Source organism: Adelges cooleyi, unplaced genomic scaffold (genome assembly GCF_023614345.1).
Source record: "Adelges cooleyi isolate 19-005CV unplaced genomic scaffold, UGA_ACOO_1.1 ACOO_flye_CR_arks_rails_tigmint_CR_PRNA_30, whole genome shotgun sequence".
Lineage (NCBI taxonomy): Eukaryota > Metazoa > Arthropoda > Insecta > Hemiptera > Adelgidae > Adelges > Adelges cooleyi.
Window position 1 is genome coordinate 19226387 of NW_026095971.1, and position 25678 is coordinate 19252064.

A 25678-nucleotide genomic window follows, 5' to 3' on the forward strand; every position below is an offset into this window, starting at 1 on the left:
AAACTAAAAATAAATAACCTAAAGTAAACCGAAAACTAAGGGTCGATTCGGCTTGTACCGTGTATAGTTTTGCTAAAGTGTCATCGTAACGTCATTACGAGAACGGGCTTAGAGAAGACCACAGGGCCGTTTTTTGTCGTTCTAACCCTTTTCACGAAAATTGCGCTTTGATTAAGGGCTCTTCGCGTGGGTCGTGTGTGCACAGGTACATTGTACACCATAATGTCGGTGACACGTGAGAGATTTCGGTACACGGGCTTGAGGAAGAAGGAAAAGTAAAAAAAAAAGGGGCATTTTTTTAAATCCGGCTCAACTCCTACTAATAACTCCCTCTGTGACTAGAGTATTATATTATGGTGAAAACGCGGGGGCGGAGGGGGCAGTTGTGGACAATTCGAGAGGGGACGCATAGGGAGGTCGCCACCGCCGCCGCCGCCGCCGTTGAATCAATACGGTGGCGGCACGGTACCCCGGCGCGCCGGAGGGTAATCGTCGCGCGTGTGCCGTGTTCCGTCGCGCTCGAGCCGGGCGGCGCCCCCGCGGGCGGGCGTCGGTACACTGCCGCTGCCGCCGCCGCCGAGCAGCTGCTTGCGGGTGAGCATTGCAAAAATACCAGGAGAGAGCTCCGGGATCGCTCGACGCGCCGGCACCGTATCGCGAAAGCCAAAAATTAAGTCGACCGGCGTCGGGGTTTCGAGTGAACGTTGTTAATTTCGAATAAATATATCGGGTTGTTAGGTTTTCTTTTTTTTTTCCGCTTTTAAAGTTTCCATTTTTTTTACCGTCGCCAGTTTGTCCGCCGGATCGCCAACGTCCGGCACACCAGAACAGCAGCCGGGGCTCGCTCGTACACACGTCCCCTACCGTCATCGTCATCACCTCGGACAGCACAGCAGCGGCCAGCCGTGCATGCCGCCATCCCGGCTTCAGGTGTCGCCGCGGCGGCCGCCCGTGTAACCGACGGCATGTACGACCACCAAGCCGACGCCGCCACGCCCGAACACCCGCGATGACCAGCCGTACCCCACACACAGTATCGGCATGGCTTGTCGCCTGCGTCGCCTTGTCGGCCTACACGCCAAACGTCCATACAGCGTGAGTGTAATGTCATTGTTACTTAGCACAGCGTTTCCCACCTTGCGGACCTTGTCTTACTGTCAAATCTAGGAGATAACGATTTTGCCGTTGACTTGATCCGTCTATCAAAAAGACTGTGTCCTGTTGTGTAAATTGTAATTGACCGTTATGTACATGTGCATATATTGTTTTTTTTTACCTACAATCGCAGCCGCTTAACTCCTACAACGCTTTAACTGTTACACGGTTTGGCGTTTTGGCCCGGACGCGGTTAGTGTGTATAGTATAATATCTAAATTAATTGTTAGTTTTTGTCATAACCTGGCACGGAGCATAATATAGAGCTTTTTTAACGACACAATCTTACTTCATTTTTTTTTGTTGTTGTTGTCGACCAAAACTTTATACTACCGGCCGTCAGGCGTGTGTCAGATGCACACAGGTGTCTGAGCGTATTTTGCTATACATGAAAAACCCCGTCTAAACGACCCATAATAAAACTACTCCTGCGGTTAGAGTAGCACCCTCGGAAAATGTAGTTTTTTTTTTTTTTTTTTTAACTCAAATCTGGATTTATACCAAAGGCCACGCCTCTTTTAAGCACTCAGCTTTATGACGTTGCCCACAATACGGTCGTAAACATGCGAGACACCGTGCACAATCGTTATAAATCATCACCACCACCACCACCACAACGTTTTACACATTAAACGATCAGTCCAACTGATACACAGGGTGTTGTTGAACGATTTGTGCTAGTTTCGAATGGATAATAATCTAGAAAAAATATAAACATTAATATGTTAAGTGCTAGGATATACCTCGTGTTAACGACACGCCATTTAAATCATAAAAAAGTCCAATGTCCATTTTAACTAGCTAGTCACGTAACATATTAACACAGAATTCTAGAAAGCACAACTTTCAATGTAAACAAAAACTTACGGCCAATAACATGACAAATAATAATAATAATAATTTATTGATTCAACATAATATTATAGTGGCGTAGTCTTTAGGAGATGGTTGCCGGTTTTACAAAATACAGAAAGGTAAACAAAAAGAGAAGGGACGGACATGGGAAAAAGAAAAACGTCTAAGGCGACAAAAGTAATTTATGTGTCACAATGTGCGACACAATTTATGTCGCACAGCACGGCGGTGGGATTTGCTCTTTTGTTTATCTTATTGGCGACCTTTTTGTCGAGGGAGAAATTTTACATAATCACGCGTCATTCACAAAAAAAAAAAAACTCAGAAACGACTTTCCGCAAAGCGTTTCTTTATCTTTTCTCCGCGACTTTTTCCTCTCCGCCTCTTCCATCTCGACCGACCCGCAAAAAGGATTTGTGGGTTTTGTCTTTGCCCGGCGCGTCCGACTGGCAAACGCTAAGCTTCTAGCTGCGGTAACACGATAGAGAAAATAATATTCACACAATATATATATTATACAGGCGTCGAAATATATAGCTGTTAGTGTGTACGACTTAAGTGTTGGACTTCTTGTTCTGTTTCAGTGCCCCCGGCAGCAGTATGTTCGGTGACGTAAATATATCGGCTATACTCGACTCGTTCAGCGCGAGTTATGACAAACGAGTAAGACCAAACTATGGAGGTGAGTGTGTCGTCAAAACAGATTAAATCCTATTAACCTATGTCTATTACTAACTATAAAAATATATTGTATATTATTACTGCAGTCAATTACGCCCTATGATCCGACCATAGATGATAAACTGTGTTTGGATAACTTACATGGGTAGTCAGACGGTTATTGAAATTCGTTTTTTTTTTTATAAATGAATTTCTCATTCATCGCATTTCTCTGTTGAACCTTAAAAACAAAAAGAAGCAGAAATTAATTTGGTAGAAAAATATGGTCGTATGATGTTCTAAACGTTACTATTTTAGACTTTTGCACATTGTCGAAAACATTGCCTATTTTAAAACGGCGATGGATGACGGTTCTACTTTGACGGGATCTACGATTAAATGAAGTGAAAATAAAGACATAGGTACAAAGTTTTTTTCTGTTGCAAAACGATCCTTGCCAAGGCTCAATGCCATAATAATACCGATGTTGCAAGTACATTGGCCACATAGCGTACAAGTGTCTTAAGTATATTTTCTTTATAACTTACAAGAACCACATTTGAAAACGTTTAATGCTATATTATCATTTAACGCGTCTAATGAAATGGGAATAGTCTCTAGGAGCAATATCTTTGGCTTTCAATATTAGTAAACAATATGTAGAACTCTATGTCTCAAAAAAAAAATCCACTCATCACACCCGTGTACCATATGCCATCGGCATTGTTTGCCTGACAATAACACTTGAATTACCTACGCTGCTAGATGGGACTTTACAAAAGCTTGCTCTTTGCTCTGAACTGATAGTATAATAACCAACTGCTACGTGGACGCAGCGAATTTCGGTCAGGAGCCGAATCTGAGGAGATTATAAATAAATATACATTTCTATATACTCCAGGACAGTAGTCGATAGTGACTATAAAGAGTACCTAATGTCAGTTTAAAGTGATTGAAAATATCACGAATCCGTTGAAAACCAAAAACAGTTAAGTTTGGACGTGTGCTGGGCAAGGGGGATGAATTGGAGCAAGACAAACCCAACACCACACGGTAAACAATTGACCGTCAGTTGGTCTGTATGTATGAGTGTGTGTGTTAACGCCAGGGAGTTATATTGTATTGTACAATATGTCGGGCAGATGATGCAGGTATGGTGGTAGCTGAGCTGCAGCGTGTGGGCGTATAAACTTGGTCCCACATCATCTCGGAGCCGCCGAAATCGATTTGACCTGTAGCGCCCACCGCCGCTTTACTTTCGGTTTCAGCCGCTTGCGGGCGCTCTTTTTTCCCACCCATCTCACCCTAACGTATATTACTATTACTATTATTGTTTTTCTTCCATCGCGTTTCTCGTTCTGTCTTTCACACTGGTACTCTCTCATTGTTTCCTATGAAATCATGACGCCCGACTGTATGTATGTAATACTACATTGTACGTACACGTTTGTGGCGTACGCCGGAGAATAAAGTGATAACAACAAGGAGTGACAACGTCATAAAGCTATACATATAGGCAATTCCTTATCCAGAAAGAGACATAGATATTAGACACTACTGTGGAAAAAGAACTGTCTTCCTCTCTTCTCCATTCCGGCATGGCCTATCCATTATTTTATTATCTATGCTCAAGATGCTACACTTACTCATAATGTCTTGTTTATCGGCCAAATCAATTTGGCCACACTGTTTTGTTTAAATTTTCGCGGCCAATCGACTCTCGGGGCTTATATTTATGATAAAGAAAATAGATAACGCTATAATCGAATAATGGTTACATGGTTATTGAATGGTAGTTAAAATTGATTCTTTTGTTCTCCTGTAAAGTTGAGTAAAATAAGATTTGTGATGTGGCATCTTAAGCGACGGTATACATAGTACACATATAAGTATACATATTTTTATAATATATAAATATGCCATTATAACGTGATATTTTCACAGATTAGTTACAATCAGATGGCGCCCTTCCTATTAAAGCAATGTAATTTTTGCTATGAAAATGTAAACAAACCGAAACCCTTCTCAACTAAGAGTATCAACCGGAAGAAAACAAATTATTTATGAGAAATTATTGTTTCAGAACTAAGCACGTTGAATTTATTGCTTGTTATCACAAATTATTTGATAACATATATTGTACATAATAATATTATTAAAAAATTCATTGTACGACAATTTAATTTCTAGAATGTGATCACACTAAATTGAGGAGGGTTTCATTTGTGGTACGATAATAATATATGTTTACATTCCAATAGAATTTTTTTAGACTTAATAACATACTGGAGCGATAGTACCTGTATAATATTTTTATTTTCTATTAACGATTATAACGAGCAAAATATTCTATTATGTTGTGTGCTTAATCGATAAAACTTGTAGGCGTCAGACAGTTTTATTGTAGGTACTTCTAAATGTGATTTAAAAGTGGGGTTCTAATTGAATAGCGATTAAATCGAGAAACGCCTTCACGTAGACAATTGGGGAATTTCAAATAGTTTTCATTAACTCTACTACCATATTATTGCATACCTTGAGCACGTTTTCAAAAATCTTTTTCCGTCCCGTTTGATTTATGTACGAGTTGTCGGGTCTTTCGCGTTCGAATTCATTTTGTAGATAAAATAATAGAAGGAGACTCTATTCATTGTGTTTCAACAAAACGCGTTATTTATTGTGTTTACAAGTCCAAGCCAATTTCGAACGTTATTTATTACCTAACCTAACCGTGGGCTCAAATGAACACTTAGCAGCGTCCAAAAGTTTCTGGTTTTGAGTTTTAATTAAAACGAAAATTGCCTACACAACATAATATGATTTAATATCACTTGATAAGATCTCGTTATAGGTATGACATAATCTTTGTAACTGAGCATAGGTACTTATACCGCAAATAATTTAGAAGAAAGCTCTTGAATTTTAATTTGGGTAATAAACAAATAAATCTAATTCTAAGTTCATCAGCGTTTTACAGTACAACCATACTCATAAGTAGTAAGATCATGACCTCAGTATAAACATTAAGTATTGGTCCTAGGTGAGATAAAGTTATATTTTTAAATTGATTATACATTTAGACGCATACATTTAGATAATATGTTCACTATTTTCGGACATATATTGTAAAATGTGTTCCACATTAAAACCATAACAATATGTAAGACGTTATTAAAAACAAAAAATGCCCAGTATACGGTACAGGGTGATCGAGTTTTGCCGATTTATTACATCATAGTTTATCCTTTTTGTTGTTTTACGATATCAAACAAAAACATGAGAGAACCGTTTTACTTATAGCTTTGATGTATAGCTAAGGGGTATTGTTTCTTATAATATATATTTTAATAACAATTATTTTGCTGGTCTAAATCCACGATATCTTCTAACTCGCTGAATTGATTTCATGTAGGAAGCCAACAAATCGTACATCTAAAAAGTGGCATATAAGGCAAAGTACAATTTAAAAAAATGTATTCCTTCTCCTTTAAAAACCAAGGAAAAAATGTAGATATTTTCAATCTTATAGCGGCGTGCAATAACTCTTTAAAAATAGATCTATTTATTTGTATCAGCAAAATGTTTTCATTACATTGTTAATTGCTAGAGATGGGTAAAAACGACAACAAATCATCATAGACGGGCAATCAATCAACTCTAATCTAAAAATGTAATTTTAAGCAGATTCGCACCGAAATGTCTTATTTGGAAGCGATTTTCTATAGTAAAGTAAATGAAATATTTTAAGTGAATACATAAACCCATTCATTGTGTAGCTATACCACTACCGGGTAGTGTCGGAAGTAGTCAACTATACACTAGTCTAATATTTGCCTAATATACAATTGAACAAAAAGTGAGCTTATGTGTTTTCTACATATTGTTTGTATATTAATGTACCAAATTTCAGGTACGCCAATTGAAGTCGGTGTCACCATGTACGTGCTGAGCATCAGCTCTTTATCCGAAGTCCAAATGGTACACACAAATATATACTATACCGGAACGCATAGAAATATTTATTAAAAAAAAAAAAACATCATTTATTTATCTTAACATTATATTTCATATTTTTTCTATTATCTCTTATTATTATTTTTTATTTATTTTTTTTTTGCCGGTTTTCATTTCCACTTTTTACCGTCATTTTTATGATAATTAACGAATTCGTAGTGTCTATAAACGATCTTGACTGAGAAAACTTGGTTTGAAACTAAAAAAAAAACTTCTAAATATTATACTGAATATACATAAATAAGAAAATAATGATTGAATAATATGATATTGTTTTATGTATATACATATACAAATAAATTACAACTTTTTTGCGAACTTCTATCCGCTTTGTAAAACGTATTTTCAACTAGAAGCACGCTGTAGAATATCGTCGAGCATTTGACTTAGGCATATAATATTATATACATAGATACATATTATCGTACATCATATTTTAAGAAACAAAAAAAAACATCATAGTTTCCTTGATATAATATATATATTATATACCGGGTGATTCATTTAACGCCCTACACTAGTTTACTTTCAAAATAATTGTAACTTTGTAGTATTTCTTTTAACGTGGATGTGTTATTGGGCTGGATACAAGAAATTTCATGTCGTCATTTTCGCGTAACAATATTCAAAAATATTTTTCCGTGAGAAAATAACTAGGTATTTAAAAAAAAAAAAAAGTATAATATATATGAGACAGAGTTCAAATTTTTATCTTTATGATTATTTTCTAGAGCTTCATCAACTTTTGAAACTTAAACGATAACGTATAGGTATATTTAATTATCTTCCTAAGATTAGGAATGATTTTCTGAAAATTTTGACTTATAATTTTTAAAAAGTTTTGTAAGTTGATATAGGGCTCTAGCAAATACTAAAAAACATATGAATGTTGTCTAATATTGTACTATAATATAAATAAGAATGTTTCCAAAGAGAGACGTTAGAAAATTGCAGTTTTTTCAAGAGTAAACTTGTGTAGGCCGTTAAAAATATCACCCTGTATATAATATAAATGTATATTATCATTAAAAGTTTCGAATCTCATATTCGAAAACAAATATTCTCGTTTACCTAATGTTCTCGATTAACTTAAATTGCTAGTTTCCGGCTAATGACGTTTATTTTGCTTTTGGAGTTATATTTTAGTTTATGGCTTTTGGAAATCATGAAAATCCAGTTGGCGTATAACGATTAATTTATGGGCACGCAAAACATTATGTACGATATTTTATTACTTGCATATAATATTCTACTTAGAGAATGCTTCGGTTCTAAATACTATGTTCTAAGTATTGCTATATATTGTTATAATTTGAAAAGGAATCTCGCGTTTGACGTTTATTGTGTAATTGTTATAATTATTATTCGTTTTACAACGTGCCAATCCAAATTTTACAAACCTTTATTTTATTTTTTTTTTATTATAATTTTCATATTTTTCATTCTCAACGGCATAATTATTTTTCGTCTCCGCCATTGTAATATTATTTTGTAGGGTTAGGGGTTTCACTTTTGACACAGCGTTGCACTTGTCTGTTGTGCAAAATGTTTTAAACACGATCAAATAGAATTATTGCAAATTATCTGGCACGTTATTGTGAAATATATTAATCTCATTTTCGGTTTGATAAAATAAATTGTGAATGAAAAAATGTAAACAAATCACGTTTAAGTGATGTCGCGTGATTGTGTGCAAATAAATTGTTGTCAACCGTGGATTGAGTGTGTGGCACACGAATAAAAAAGGCACGGTATTTAATTACATGGACACGACCTTTCCATAAAAAAAAAATCCTCTACATACATTAAACACACATCAGAATATTAAACTCGGTTTATGTTCACTATAAAAAAAAATATATATAATACCAGGTATCCCGGCGGTCAAAAGCGTAACAACATATTAATATTGACCAATGTTGTTTTATATTTATTTTTAAAAAACAACAAAATATTAAGTTCCTACGCGGTAAACAGAGATGGGCAAAGTATAATATAATTGCTGCTTTCTAATAAAAAAACAACTGATGTTATTTAGCAGCAGTAATTAAAATAATATCGGTACACAAATTCAGTACCTACGCCCATCTCTGATGGTAATACATCTATAATTTACATTATTGTATATTTACTGTTCTTATAATAGTGTGTACTTACTGACGATAAACATTATTTTATTTTAATAAAAAAATTAAGAAGTGAAATAGACTCAGGTTGTTTTCAATACATCCGGATTTTCAGGTCCGCCGGTCACAGTCGGTGTCACCATGTACGTGTTGAGTATCAGTTCGTTGTCCGAAGTCCAAATGGTACACATATACATTTTTCTTAGGAACAATTTTTGCTTTTATATATTTTCTATAACGTATATACTGCCAGAATACTCGTTGATCTTGTCTATTATTAGCATACTTTATATTATTATAATTATCACTTACTATATTCATAGTTAGATACTTACTTAGATATATGCAACCATAATATATTATATTATACATAATACAATATTATTATATTGTTAATATCGTTATTATATTATGATATTATTACATAGTTTTGTAAAAAAAAAAAAAAAAATTCGGTAAAATATTTGACTATAAATAATATATTATTCGTTTACAAATATTACATGAACACGTTCAAACATACACTTACTATTGTATTGTAATCGATAATGTTCAAAGAGTTTATTTAGCAAACGACGCTTTATTGTTAGCGTAGGGGTTGAAGCACGCCTGTTTAATAGTAGTTACACCCCCTCCACCCCTCTCTCTCTCTTTCTATCTAACTATTTCACTTGCTCCGTTTACTTTGGAATAAATGGTATACATATAAACATAGTTAATAGACGATGGCTTTTATACTAACCGTTTACCAGTAAACACAGTGGAATATTATAGATTCGATCAGAATGTGTGTTATTCACACAGCACTCTATTTTTTTGTATGCAGTCGTTTCGGTGCTCAAAGATTAAGTGTCTGTTCATGACCTACCTTCAATTACATAGTAAAACAAACACAATAGGTTAACCCTGAACGCACATTCGTTTACAATTTCATCGTGAAGTGAGACTATATCATAATAGTTGAACCGACAGAGACTTTTGCCTAAATTTTTCGGTGTAAACAACAATTATTTGTCACAAAATAACGACTTGACACATTTTTTACATGCTACCACACATTGTTGGTTGTAGCCGGTTTTAAAGGTTTTTTTTATTATTAAAATTAAAATCAACCGTGTAATCATAATATAACTTACAATTCCGGTAAAGGTTTCACTTCAAAGGTAGGAAGTTAAAAAATAAATAAAAAGGCCAATAAAAAACTATTTAATCAATATAGTTAATAATAGAATTGTTGTTATTAACGCACCGTTAACCGTCGTAGGTTTTGATAGGCAACGGATATATTATTCGGGTACAAAAAAAAAATTGTGTTGGAAATAAATAGTTAATTACTCGATGGAATTGGGTCACGTCAATAGGATTTAAAAGGTTTCACTATTATAATAGTTACCTAGGTGCATAATTAATGTCGAAATATAATTTATAACGACTCTCTTCGAATAATACAGCCACGAGTCCGTACAGAGTTGTTCTCATTAATAACATTCAACTAATTCCAAATAATTAAAGATCAGTGGTAAATAGATTAGGTTCTGTAGGTTTTTGGCCTCAGGTATGCGAGACAATGGTAGAATATTGAAGAGAGATTAGCGCAGAGTGATGTAGTGGTAGAGTTAGACTAAAGAAAAAGAAGAAGAAGTAGGTGGATGTGAAGAAGATCCATAGTGTGAATGTAGAAATGGATAGAAATGATTTAGTTGGCTTATTCCATTAGTACGAGATGAGATGAGGAAGAAGAAAATAAAAATAACCAAAGTAAAAATGTATAAACTTCAGTTTAAACTGCTTGGTTTCCGTCCACTTGTGTTTAACCATCTTAACATTTTCGAGCCTCAACACACAATGTGGTCGTCATAGATACATTTTACAGACAATTAGCTTTTATAAAAAACAAATATAGAACAACTGTTAATCAGAAAAACTTAAATTCCTTGATGATATTATCGTCTGAAAATGACATTAAATGTCGTTAATAGATTAATATTGAAGTCTCGTTTAATCAAACACAAAACATTTTCATACCAAACGAAATCGGTTCCCTCTAGTACTAGTCCAGAGCCGTTGCTATGGAGTTTCTCGACCATTATTGCAAACGGCAATCGCTTGCTCAAATATTCACTGTGAGGTTGTGGCCGTTGTGTAATGTATGCAGAATCAGCATTAGCAGCAGCAGCAGCAGCAGATGTAGTTATAGGAGTATTAATATTAGCAGTAGTAGTAGTAGTAGTAGTAATAATAGTAATAGTATTGGATGTATACTGTGTGTACTAGAGAAAGCGCCGAAATGGTTCTGCATTATTGAATGCGTTCGTTTGGTATTCATGGGGGTCGAGCTATGAAGGCGTTGGGCCACGAACGGCTGTGTGACTTCAGCATATTATGTAGAATGTAAACCTTATACGCTCTCTGAATATGTTATTATGTACGAAGGGGTCGTTGATTATAATAATAACAATAATAAGAAAAAAAACACTAGAGCCGAGAGAGAGGGAGAGAGTGACAGTATAAAAAGACCTAACCGGATACAAAGAACCTCTTGCTGAGGATTCGAATCCGTGGCTTTCAGACTGCGGTTTCGTATTCCGGAAATGCCATTTCGGCTTAGTTTAGAGACGGGAAATGATAAAACGAATATTTATTTTTAAAAAAAAACAACAACAACAAAGGAGCCTCCGTATAATCCAATAAAGAACAATTAACCGTCGACAGTCCCGTACTATACTTATCCCTGGTTTTTTTTCCTTTGCTAGGTTGACCCACATAACCTCACATAATACATGTGATATCTAACGGCCGTTATGACGTGTGTGTGGCGCCGTCGCGACGGGCTTGGCCAAACATGACCCAAATACGATATGTTACATGTAAGTGGCATACGGCTTTTGAACCTCCCCCTCGGGGCGCGCGCAAACACTATACAACTGGCGTCACGTTCCGCCTCGGTTGTTTTTATAGTGGCGGCCGGGACTAAGTAACCGAGTACGGCGGTGACGTTAGTATACCGAATTATTTTATTCCACGACAATTCATTTGCCCGGGAGTAGGGTTCTTTAAAGATAATAATACACTGCTGTCGTTGGGGTACTTTTATCACAGAATAAATAGAAAAGAAACTATAGAAATGTTTACATGCTGGCTCTTATGGTACGACATAAAAGCATGTGTCGGACATCTTGAATATGATCGACAAATGAGTAGTGCTGAAAGGTGTAGGGAAATTCTCATTTTTCGTTCATTCTGCCTAAACTGTTCACTATTTTTTTTTTTATCTTTGTATAAAAATGCGCGTTTCACACGTCAAACGTTTTCTTGTAAAAAAAAATGTACCTACTTGATAAGAAAAGAAATGTCGGATGTCTCATACTGTTTTTTGGCAATTTTACATAGGAGTTGTAAGTTAATTTGTCGTAAAGGAGACAATACATTTTATGATTGGGTTTCATACTGAAACTTGCTTCTGTTGTGTATACATACATTTTATTCATAAAACGAAGGTGAACATATGTGTTTACCCCGTACATTCAAAACTCATAACGCTTCATACACTTATGAGTATGAGAAAATAAAAAAACTATGTGCTTAATTATAATAATAATAATAATAAACTGTAACTATAATAATGTAGTATTTAAATGTTACCTAATATTATTGCAGGGCCCCCAGTAGAGGTTGGAGTCACCATGTATGTTCTCAGTATAAGCTCCGTATCCGAAGTACTAATGGTACACAAAACTAAATATCAATATAATTATTAACAATGATAACATACTATACTTCAGTTACATATAATTACAAATAATTATATGCCATATTTTCTTTTCACTATAGTGTTCGATAATTTGTCTTTTCGTTTTTGTTATGTTTTTTTTTAAGCTGCGTTTTATCAAAATTCGTCCATAACGGTACCGACGCTTTATACTGCTTCTTCGTTTCAAAATCTAATATTTGTTTGTAATCCAATAAAAAAATTTAAAAAAGCGTTTTGGATTTTTCAATTGAACCATATACCTACCGCAAACATATTATTATCATTATTATTATGTGTTGCGTTTTGATGATAATATTAATATTATAAAGGAACTAAATGACGTTCCCTGCATGCAAATCCGTTGCTTTGCCAACCGGTGCCACTCCCCGACATTACAGCCGCATTCCTAAAAATTTACTGGTATATGAAAAGACAATAATATATAAGAAAAAAGCGGTTTCAATAAATGTCAATTTATGTTTTCAGGTTTAATTTATATAAGCTTCTAGGTAATAGTATGTTCAACGTCTTCCGTGATTAAAAGCCATTTTGACGGTAAACAGTGCTTTCGTCGTGACAAAATTGTGTGACTTAAGCTAGTCAAAATTCAAATTTTTTGGTCTAAATTCTAAAGTAAATTAAAAAAAAATCAAATCGCTTTCAATCCTCTTAAAAAAATGTTTATCACCAATAACTGTTGATTTATATTCACTTCATAAAACCGTGTAACGTTTATATCGTTTTTTTTACAAACAATGCAACACCATGTAAAAATATATAAATAGTACTGTACTCGGCAACGAAGCAATCCAGAAGGCGATCGACAGTGTGACCAATTCGAATAAAAATAAATACTTTTTGTATAACTTGTCAAACACTGCACAACTATACAAATCAATAGATGAATTTGAATTTCCCACGATACTATGATAATATATTATAACTGTTTAGTCATAATATGTTTTGTACCACGTGGTTGCAGTAGTCAACTAAAATTCAAAATATGTACCAGAGAAATTTAAAATCGTCGTTCTGGTCACACTGCGGTTAGCCTTTTTTCTTACTTCATAATATTTCACTTGTTTGCGACCCTCCTTGCCATAGAGTCACTATTTTTCTAAAAAATTCCGGAAACATCTATACTCGAAGCATATTATTATGTTATGTGTGATTAAACATCTGCATTGGCTACAAACGCCAAATTATTCATATCCTCGCCATCGCTAGGGAGTGCCGGTTGGTCCAGCGTCCGTTTGCATTTTTGAGTGTTCCCCGAAAATCCGAGGCGTGAAGAAACCCTGCCTTTTACCCACTTGTCGAATGAGGCGATTCGAAATTGACGACGAAATCTTAACCTAAGCCACTTTATATGTATAAGTCCAAACATCAGTCAAGATCATCCGGTTACACTAAAAATTTGACACACATATTGTACATATATAAGCCTTTAAGATGTAATGGGTAGCAGCTTTAAAGAATTCAGTAAACTCCGGTACAGATATAAACATTTATTTTCACGTTACCAAAGATTGGATGTTGAGGATCGTGGTTCATTTCACTTACCGTCCGCTCAATTTCGAATCGCCTATTGAATTTATTATAATACAATATATGTTGTATCTAAGTCTCTGAAAAACGGCAATAATCTTTTACGACAAAACCGTTTGAAGGCGTGAAACTGTGTGAAATACTTTATACTTTTGCGACGTAGTGAGATAAATAGTTTTTGGTGTTTCGATGTTGTTTTATTATTGTTATTTATATTATATTATTTTTGTTTTGTTTTTTGTATTTTTAACCACTACGTTCTCCCACTCAGAAGTCGGTACATAATATACACAGTGTTTCCGAATCGAATGACATTTTCAAAATGAATACAGGACTTTAAAAAAATAAAAAATAAATAATTATTAATGAGTTATCGTTCGTGAAATAATGCAATCCAACATAAATGTATATTTTTGTATATTGAAGTTTTGTAGTGTAAAATCATTGTGAATTATGCTTACACTATTATACTAATATAACAAAATTAAAACAATTTGAAATTCTACAATACAATTCTGTTAATGCGATGGAAAAAACCTAAAAATAAAATTAACACACCAAAAGCTAATTTTTTCTAATTTGAAGTTTAATTTCAAATTCTTGGACTACAAAATGCGTTTTACACATTGAACATTCGACAAATAAATTTAGCAAAAATAAAATCAGCTAGGAATCGAATTAACGTTACTGATAAAAGTAAGACACAACTATATTATCGTATGCGCATTTGTGTCAAAGAATTAAAATGACATGGATTGGAATAAAATGCAGTGATAAGATTTTAATATACAAAAATGTAATAAGAGATATGTGCAATTGATTCTCCTTTTACGCTTTCACGATAACGTCGTTTGTTAACAATTTAGCAATTTTAAATCTCAATGGAAAAATAATAACAGCGTAGTTGTTAGCGCTGATGTCCTGAATTCAACTTTGAAGTATTAGCGTTTTATCCGGTAACACTCTGTATGGAAAAAGGACTATTGCAGATAATTAATTTCAACGATATAATATAGTAGTACCTACACGAGCCGGAAGGGGCGGTCGTGTGTTTGTCGAGGAGATGGTGTTTAACACGTTTAGCCAAGACTTCTTCATCAAAAGGAAAGCCCGAAGAAAAGTTCTAACCGACCGACGTACAGAGGCTTTTCATCCCTAAATAAGTCATGTGTGTGTGCTCTTCAGAGCGCATAATTGGTTAACCCGGAAACGGGCAAACACACACACACACAAACTTAATCTAAGTATTATGTTGTACAAGTCGTGTGTGTGTGTATGTATTTTAAACAAAGTTATCGTGCTACGACCTTTGCCGCAGTGTGTATATTATATACGGGTAACAAGCCAAAATAACCGCCAGAGTGTAACGCCAAAGGAGAAAAGAGCAGTTCCATTACTTTTGACTATTTTTTTTTCTTCTTTAACCGAGACCTTCCGAAAATAAAATAGACCGTTATTTTAGTGCAAAGGTCGTCCAGCACAAACGACAACGGTAGCTAACGACTACTAATACTGTGTTTATTTCGGTTTTTGTAAACTCCAAAAATGTCCAAAGCTAATGTGTATTAATCAAATTTTTCCGGGTCATCTGTATTGTGTTTCATCGTGAACAATTTTTCTTACAACAAGATTAAATCCATTAAAACACATATTAGTAAAGCTATTGTTACGCCACAGGAAAAAAATGATTTAACGGTATCGGAAGCGGCCGAAATTGCCACGACAATACAATATATTATAATATCATATTCAATTTTATTGTAAACTAGAGTATTGTACATTAGATGATATCGTTTGTCTAAGAAAATATTATACTTTTACGTAATAGAAAAAAAAAGTGTGTTTTGACTGTGGAAACGACGGTTGGCGTCGTGGACTACGTTATGTTGTTGCACCTGAATGATTACTATTATCGATAGCCATTGCTTTTGCGGTAAAATGACATAATATTATATCGAAATATGGTCGTTTTATACTCTTTTAAGCTGGGCTACACGGTTCACTGTAGACGAGTTCATTAAAAACGATACGTGTGAACACGAAATCATCAAAAATTGCCAAAATGGTCCAAGAATTTACGCTGGCTATTTTGTGATAGTAAAACAATAAAAATGTCGTCAAATCATAGATTTTTAATTATTATTATTAATATCGAATAGACGACGGTTGTTTCGAACCGATATAGTAAGACGACAGCTAACTGGCGTAAAACTCAACAATAATTATTATATTGTATAAACTATTACAACAGCTGTTCATATTATAGATAAACGTGTTCACGCCATTCGCGTTTTTTTTATAGACAACCGACGTCAAGTTCTAGTCGACAAGCGGTGCATGAAGGAAATATTATTAAAAGTCGCATGTTCACTGCATGTTATTTTGTATTTAAGCGCGTTGCATGTCACGCAAAACGAAAAATACATAATATATAGCTCCGGCCTGGGTTGTACTATTACCGTAGTGTCTTAGAACGGTAAATCCCATCAAAAGGATTTTGCTCGAACGCACGTTAAGACCTTGGCTTTTGACTTGAGCCTGCTGCATGCACGCGACATTTTCATTTATTTTACCCAGCTATTATATTATTATTATTATTATTACTGCTGTTATTATGTTTCTTACGATATCATATTGAACATAATATATGGTACTACGCTCAGAATAAATCAATTCATTTTTAATTTTTAATATTAAATCTAGTTTGTTATTATATATTTTATTTTTCATTACAAAAAAAAAACAATTTCTCACGAGAGATTTGTATAGTATTTTTTTTAATACAATAGATAAATAGAAAATAAACTCGGGCCGTTTCAGATCGCTCAACTCGTTTAGATTATCTTAAAAATGTCAAATACCCTCTCCTACCTAACCAAGCCAATGCGCTAGATCGTCGCAAGTTGATTTGGGGGGGGCGGGAGGAAGCAAAAATAACTGTTCTCGACGAGCTTTCTGAACCGGTCTGTACAGGGTGGTCTTGCCGAAGGTAAGACACTGATTTTCTCCGGTGATCACAACCAGAAAATACATAGTATACTATTATTTATGTTAGTATGTAAAACAAGAAAATGGCAAATTAATTTCAAAGAAAATTAGTGTCTTGGGTTTAGTTTTGATCACCCGCGGTACACTCAAAGAACGTCTAGACGACTCGCCGAATTTACATATTATTATACATACTAGATTGTATGTAGATTCGCGAGGCCGTCGAAGCGGGCACTTTGTCTAGTCTAAAGTCTTACATCAACACATAATATAGCTATAACGTTGTTTTTTTTTCTAAAACCTTTACAAACAGGACTTCACGCTGGACTTTTACTTCAGACAGTTTTGGACGGATCCGCGGCTGGGCTTCACCAAACGGCCGGGGGTCGAGACGCTGTCCGTGGGATCGGAATTCATTAAGAACATCTGGGTGCCCGACACGTTCTTTGTCAACGAGAAACAGTCATACTTTCACATAGCCACCACGAGCAACGAATTTATAAGGATACACCATTCGGGCAGCATCACTCGGAGCATTCGGTAATTTAATCTTGTCATAAAGAGCCCTCTTCACCCTCTTCGCCCCTTCACTACCCTTTACGAGACGTCGTCGACGACCATTGTGACAATTGCCATAACTATTATTAACAAAACACCGTTCTCATTGTTGTTGTTGTCTGTCCAATGGCCGTCGTCGCATTTTCGGCGGAGAGCTCGGATTACACGAGGCTTGAAACCTTAAACTAATGACCCTTTGGAAAATACAATAACAACATTATAATTACACCGTCGTTGGGGGTTCTCGTTTGCAGATTGACCATAACCGCCTCTTGTCCGATGAACCTACAGTACTTCCCGATGGACCGTCAACTGTGTCACATAGAAATAGAAAGCTGTAAGTATAACCGTAACGCGCCTTATTAAACGCCGTTCTTTCTTAAATATATCAACGTTTATTGACCAATTTATACAAAATAATGGCAGTCAAAATAAACAAATCTGTCTGTACGTTTGATATATTTTATTATCTTGTTGATTTCGGTGTCCTTCTTACTGTGAACAGCACTGAGCCACGTGCCGAGCAGAAGGACCTGGCCTACGCAGCACGATTATTGTACTCACCGGCAACGCGAACCGTTCATCAATATAATATTCTATTATTGTTATTTTGAACTTTTGTCGTTAAGTAAACACATATACACACTCGACATGCACATAAAAAACTTTTTAAAACTGCACCTAAAAGTTAAAAAGAAAAACAACAACATTACACGCACACTACGACGCTTAATAGACATTTATGAATTACTTCTTGTAAACTTTCGCGTCACACTTTTACTTCTTTGCGACGACTTTGAGTGACGCGTAACCTTCTGTACTGATTTTTGTTGTCACGTTTTCACAGTCGGTTACACAACGCGTGATATCCGGTACAAATGGAATTCCGGTTTTAAATCGGTCGGCATTAGCAACGAGGTGCAGTTGCCGCAGTTCCGGGTGCTCGGGCACAGGCAGAGGGCCATCGAAATTAACCTATCTACAGGTAGATTGGCACGACCTAACCATCACAAAATTAAAACGAAACGTCAAATGTGTATCTACGCAATAAACAATTTAAAAAAAAAACCTCATGTCTGTAATCCAATTTAAATTTAACACAGAACCATATGGAAACGGTCCCCGAAACGTGATGGGTGGGTCTGAGGTGTAATGGAACGGGATTTTTAAATGCGGGGGTGTGTTTGTCTATTCCCTAGTTGGTTATACGATGAGAGACATCCGGTATAAGTGGAATGAGGGACCAAACTCGGTGGGCGTCTCCAATGAAGTGTCTTTGCCCCAGTTTAAAGTGCTGGGTCATCGTCAGAGGGCTATGGAAATTAGCTTGACAACAGGTAACGTTTTAAGAGTGAAAAAACAAGTCCTCGAAACGCAAGTATAAATACATCTTATCTCAGTTATAATAGTATAATTTTAGTTAACTCGTTTTTTTTGTGTGTTCCACATAATAATAATAATACATCGTTTTATTCCTCAGTTTTCCCATTACAAATTAGCTAAACTTAATAGATCCGCCGTCGTTTAGCGGTGGGATTATTTTTTTCTCTTTCCCAACCACCAACCCCATAATAGAGTTCAATGCAAGCTAACCGTAACCACGTTCGTTTCCGCTTAAAGGTAACTATTCGAGATTGGCGTGTGAAATCCAGTTTGTCAGATCAATGGGCTACTATCTCATCCAAATCTACATACCCAGTGGACTGATCGTCATCATATCTTGGGTGAGTTTCTGGCTGAACAGGAATGCAACCCCGGCTCGAGTGGCGTTGGGTGTGACCACCGTGTTGACAATGACAACGCTCATGTCTTCCACCAACGCCGCGTTGCCCAAGATCTCCTACGTTAAGTCCATTGACGTGTACTTGGGCACCTGTTTCGTCATGGTCTTCGCATCGCTACTCGGTAATTATTGTCGACGGTTGAATAAAGATTCACATGAAAAGCTCTACCTCTATTCTTCATTGGGCTTTTTGTTTTGTCGTTGATTACAGAATACGCCACGGTTGGTTACATGGCCAAAAGGATACAGATGAGAAAAAACCGTTTCATGGCCATACAAAAAATAGCCGAACAGAAAAAGGGCGGCCACGACATTCATTCTCACGGTCACTCCCATCATTCCCATCACCACGGCCACGGATCCATATCCGGCCACGGCACCCTGTCCGGCCACGGCACCTTATCCGGCCACGGCACGCTGTCGCACGGAGGCCACGGCTTGACTCCACACAGCACGCTGTCCGGTCATTACGATACCCACCGGCACAGCCATGGCGGGCACGGCGGCACGCTGCCTAGTTCGCTTTTGGCCGGCGATATGGATCATGCGCCCAGACAAACCGTAAGCGTCTCAGATAGTTATAAAATCACACATATCGATTAGAGTGATTCTCTCTCTTTCTCTAAAAGCTATGCCTTGTCTTTATAGTTAAAGCTAAACGTGTCTTGTAATTCGATGTACAACTAGTGTGTGACATAATGCTATTGAGAATAGATTTCTGGCTATTTTGTTTAAAACCTTTTCTTCTAAAATCATATTTTAAAGTTTGTCATGTCGTACCAGGTGTTCAAATAATTTTGTTTATCTAGAATTTATGAATTAGAGCGATAAGCCTCGATTAAAATGTCCCACATCTAGTAAATCTACAACTCGGCCATTGGATTGCCGTTGACTACGAAAAAAGCTTGTTTTAAATGCACATTTTTAGTTGGGTTTCGTACAACTACAAGCTAAAACATTACAGTTTCATGAAATCCAGTGCATATAGCCTCTTTAGAATGACTGTGATTTGAGAATAACCTCAAGTTATGTGAATAGCAATGAGCGCAATTGGCCATGCAGTCTCGGTCTTGCAGTAAGACCAAGAAAAGACCAAATTCGCTTATCGTTACACGTGAATAGAACAAGTTTAATTGAGATTTTCTCTAAAACTCACCTAGTGTTGATCCTCACGTTGTCCTTTGTATAACACGACCCAGTTTTCGCGGTGCCTCTTGTAAGTGATCCCGTTTGATCTAGGAGGTGCGGTTCAAGGCTCACGATCCCAAAAACTATTTAAAAGGCGGTTCGCTGGAGAACACCATCAACGGCCGGGGAGACGACGACAACTTGGTTCCGCTGCCACCGCAGCACGTGATGCACCCCAGCAAGGACATCAACAAGCTGTACGGTATCACGCCCAGCGATATCGACAAATACTCCAGGATCGTGTTTCCCGTGTGCTTCGTGTGTTTCAACCTCATGTACTGGATCATATACTTGCACATCAGCGACGTGGTAGCCGATGATCTGGTGCTCCTCGAGGCCGATTGAGAGTGGAGGCAATCATCTGGAATGAAAGCAAAACGGACACCTATAAACAATTACAATTTTTATCTAGGTTTAGTAAGAGCTCAATACGAAGAATACATACAATTTAACATTTTCATACATATAATAAGATATAGATAATATTAACATAATATGTGTATATTCTGGCTGAACAGAGAACGGTGCTGCGCAGAAACCAAAACGCGTTGCTCCCGTCTACTTTTGTCTGCGCAGGCGCATACGAGGGCGACGCTTTTTGGACTCTGCGCCGTGCCGTTCTCTCGCGAGACAGAGTATAGTAGTCTGTGTACCTACACGTTTTATTATACCATTAATATTATTATAATTATTATATTCGCTGTGTAAATCTAGACAGGATTTTAACATCTGCAGGGTCTTCCGAAATAATACGTAGGTAACCATAGCGGTATTCCTGTATTAACATTGTAGTTGCCGACTAACACGACATAATAACATAAACGGTTAACTGACATAAAATCATAATTATCACGCAAACGAATAATACCTACATTTTATAGCAGTTCATATTTATAAATGTGACCGAAAATGATAAATGAATTTGCCACCAAAATAATTTCATTTAAATATTTAAAAACAAAAACTGTACTTGCTTTCGTTCTAACAATTCTTCCCATTATCGGTAAAGTCATCGGCCAAATTACCATACCACCAATCAGGTTCGTGCAATACGTTCACGCTATTTTTTTTGTAAGTTGTACAATTTTGTTTTAATTAAATAAAAATAACAATAGCGACATCAGCTCGTTTCGATGGCACGAGCCGCGTTATTAAAATGTGTAAATTAAAAAAACAAAAATTGGTTGTGAGTAAAAATTATTGATTTTTTTTTCTGCCAACAAGCACCACTTGTGGGCAGCAACGTCTCTGCAGGAAAAAGTTTAAATATTAAAAGTAAAAAAAAAGTTATAATAAATCAACTGTTAAAACTGGTTACCGATCATTCATAATTTTCTAAAAAAAAAAATGTACTTAAACGATAATTTTAAAGGATGTAACGCTTTTTGCTGAAATAATTTGTAACCTGAAAATGTTGAATTTGAAAATAATATTCAACGCTTCTGGATACCCAAACGAACTTGTTTATCAATTCTAAAACTACCGTCCTACTACCACTGTTTTGTTTCGAATGTGTAGCAAGTCCAAAGGAATTGGCGTTCACATAACTCATCGAACACCATCAATGTGTTAAAAAACATTATATTGTTTAAAAAATACCCGGACAATAGCTTCGCACCTAAACACAAATTAATAATTAATAATAATTTTATAAAAGGTGAAACGGGAGGTAATGCGTTTGATTTTTATCTCTCAATATCGATTAATGTCGTTTAAAATCATATAGGCAAATCCTAATGCTGAAAGCGTTTTTTTTTGTAATTTTTTTCTACACCGGTTTTTCTTGTACGAAGAAAAACAAAATTAATTGTAATCGCACCAATATACATATAGCGTAGGGTTCATCCTAAGTTGTAATATTAAAAAATATATATATATTATTTTATTTTAGCTTACACAATGATTTTTTTTCTACATTTTTTTACACTTTATAAATGCACTTAAACGTAGTGTTGGGTTTAATCACACGTATCCATTCTCTTCGCATTCATTAACTTTTTACATGTTTTACCCTTGAATTACCACTAGGTTATTATTCATATTGGTTTTATACAAAAAATCTACTATTAATCTAAGTAAAATTTCTTCATGTATATAATTATTATTATTATCTATGATTCACCCGTTTGCAAAAATATCTCAAAATTATTTTTGTAAATCATCGACAAACTTAACAAAAATAATACCCGCTGAATAATCCGAAAATATGTACAAAAATTATACTTACTAATATTATTATAAATCATAAATGAATACTTAATAATATAGAGGTACTTGTTTTATATAAAATATACATTTCAATACGTTAAAAAAATCATAAACGACAATTAATGACCGTTGCTGTATAAAAAGTATACAGACGAGCCGTGCTTAGTCTGTTTCGCGAGAGAACGGCACTGCGCAGAAACGAAAACGTACGCGCCTGCGCAGACAAGAGTGACGCGTTTTGGTTTCTGCACCGCTTGTCTGTGTATCGCTATAAATCCGACGGTTAAACGCATACAGATATTTTGTATATAAAGATAAAAATGTAAAAAAAAACTTTTTTTTTTTAATATTATAATGTAATCTACTTACCGAAGTACTGAAAGCACGGCAGCATTCCCATAACTCTGTTCGGCAATTCCATTCAGTAAAAAATTAGACCACGATTATTGACTTTTAAGTAGTTCATTTAATTGCTATTATTATTCTTTTTAATTTCAAAAGTACCCATGTTTAACGGCGCACCTTTTTTTTTGTATTCTATAGAAAGATATAAACCATTTTTTTTTATTTGTATTTAATGTGTTAAATGCATACGATGCACGCATTTTATGAGTGTATGATAAACGTGCATTACCTATAAAATACATTTAAAACTGATTACTTTTTTTAAAGACAAAACACCCTCATTACACTAATTGTAAGCCAGTTAACACGTAGGTACCTATAATTAAAACTTATATTGTAACAAACATTTTTTTTAAAAGCACTTTAGTATAATATAATATTGTGATTCGCACATTTTAAACGTTAATAAATATTTAAACAAAGTTTAATATATTGAAATAATAGAAAGTATACATATTTAAGGGCCGAGTATATTATACATATAGATAAAAATAAGCGTTATAATTAGAATAAAAAAACGTTTGTATACTTGACATTTTTAACGTAAAAAAAAAAATATATTTATATTACAAATAATTGACTTCCTTAGAATTTACAATAAAATATTTAAAAAAAAATATATTATTACTATTATTATAAAACAAAATATTTATACAAAATGTATGGAAATATAAACAATGATGAATACGGTAGTTGTTTCAATAATATTGTACAAAGAACTACCGTCGGATATTCTAAATCTCGTTAGGTTATGAAACAAAGAAATTTGTTAATGATTTTCTTTTTTATTTATTTGAATTTGTTCAGTTCTAAGACTAGTATTCGCAGTAAATTATATTATTATTGGTTCGTTTTGTTAGTGATTATAATATTGTAATTAATTCCTCTCTGATTACCTACTTGTTTACCGGCCGTATGCTGTTAGATTATTATGTTTGTTTGCAACTTTACAATACACTATACCCTTGTTTTCAAAAACTAAAAAATGTATTAAAAAAAAAAGAATGTACGTTTTAGTTTTACAAGTTTGTTGTTATCTTTCGGTGCTTCCCGCTTTGACTTGTTTAGTTAGCCTATGATACCATAATATGTTGATATAAACTATATATTATGTCATCTTTTTATTATTTTTATTATAATTATTATTGTTTTTAAGTGCCGTCGTGTCGGTCCTATTTTGAGTTGTATTATTATTAAGTACTATTACTATTACTATTATTATGATTATTAATACCTGCAAAGTGTAATAAATTATAGTTTTACTAAATCTCACTAAGCTCAATAAATAAGGTGAAGCAAGTTAAAATGTTTCGGAGTTTTATTATTTTCAACGTGGCATCCTTTGAACGAACTAACAGAATTAGGGAACAAAATATGTAGTTTACCCTTTTCTTTAATTTTTTAATTTTTTAATCGATAGTTCTTTTAATGTTGATTACGAAACTGTGAATGCAATCAACATTTTTAGTACATAATTGTCAATTAAAAAAGTTAATGAAATGTATGCGTTTCAAAAGTTGCTTTCAAAAAAACTAAGTTGGCAGGGGGTAGGTTGATTGAGATCACATTGTATGTAAAAACATTATGGGAAAAAAATTCAATTATTAATTAAACCCAGTGAGATATTGAGCGGTTCACGATAAGCCGATCAACCAAACCGCAATGACATTCATACAAACTACTAGCATCGCAAATCCATCTATTCATTTCGAAAAAGTTACAGGTAAAAGGTAATTGTCACAATGTAAATGCCAAAATGAGTACATTCGTCTGTGCGCAGTGTGCACTAGCATTCTATAAAAATAACGTTTCACCCCAACGTTCAAGAAATGAGAACATAATATTTTGTTCGAAATCAGGACAAATAAAATCCCATTTTATAAATTCATATTTTTATTATATACTTTTTTTAGTAGAAATAAAATGGTAAATTGTTCCAATTCCTATACTAAAACAATCAAAAAAACTAATACCTGTGTAATGCTAACAAAATATCAATGTAATGAATAATGATTATTAATCGGTTAAAGAAAATTTTTGGACACAATTTCCATACACAGAGGGTTAGACGTCATAGAACCGTCGACTATGATTAGGTCGTCGACTTCTTCAACGATACCTTAAAGTACGCTCATTATTGTTGTTTATTTGGTGAAAAACGTATATTCCAGACTGTGATTGTCTGGAACTAAGTGTGTGTGTTTGTTTGTGCTTTTTTATCTTGTGCCTGTTTCTACTATATACCTACATAGGTATAGTATAGGTATATATACCTATACTATCTACGATAATTTTTCCTTTTCATACCCACTAGACCTATTTAGTATATTTTATCTAATCTTTCACCATGCTTTGGTAATGGTTCGCCGCTGTCCATTTAACTTCTTTGAGTTTTTGTGTTGTCTCGTAATCGAATAACAACATTTTTTTTTTAAAAAC

At 34.8% G+C, this 25678-nt stretch overlaps 1 protein-coding gene across 6 annotated transcripts; it reads left to right on the forward strand.

Moving 5' to 3' along the window:
* The first annotated feature begins 572 nt into the window (after positions 1 to 572).
* LOC126839018 (gamma-aminobutyric acid receptor subunit beta-like) lies at positions 573 to 24500 on the forward strand. 6 transcript variants are annotated; one of them, XM_050573919.1, is made up of 9 exons: positions 573 to 1095; positions 2595 to 2692; positions 6581 to 6648; positions 17411 to 17637; positions 17910 to 17992; positions 18855 to 18992; positions 19276 to 19560; positions 19650 to 19999; positions 20678 to 24500. In XM_050573919.1, the coding sequence occupies exons 1-9, from the start codon at positions 1010 to 1012 to the stop codon at positions 20969 to 20971; spliced, it is 1629 nt and encodes a 542-aa protein (XP_050429876.1). In that variant the 5' UTR covers positions 573 to 1009; the 3' UTR covers positions 20972 to 24500. The 6 variants fall into 6 exon arrangements, with proteins under 6 accessions (XP_050429876.1, XP_050429875.1, XP_050429877.1 ...); XM_050573918.1 differs by lacking the exon at positions 6581 to 6648 and adding an exon at positions 8926 to 8993; XM_050573920.1 differs by lacking the exon at positions 6581 to 6648 and adding an exon at positions 12468 to 12535.
* Positions 24501 to 25678: the final 1178 nt, after the last annotated feature.

What these genes read in the sequence shown, in the direction of transcription:
- LOC126839018 (XM_050573919.1), top strand. Translation starts at nt 1,010, where the DNA reads ATGACCAGCCGTACCCCACACACAGTATCGGCATGGCTTGTCGCCTGC. An exon ending in AGTAAGACCAAACTATGGAG is followed by an intron (nt 2,693 to 6,580) that starts GTGAGTGTGTCG and finishes ACCAAATTTCAG; the next exon opens with GTACGCCAATTGAAGTCGGT. An exon ending in AGCATCACTCGGAGCATTCG is followed by an intron (nt 17,638 to 17,909) that starts GTAATTTAATCT and finishes TCTCGTTTGCAG; the next exon opens with ATTGACCATAACCGCCTCTT.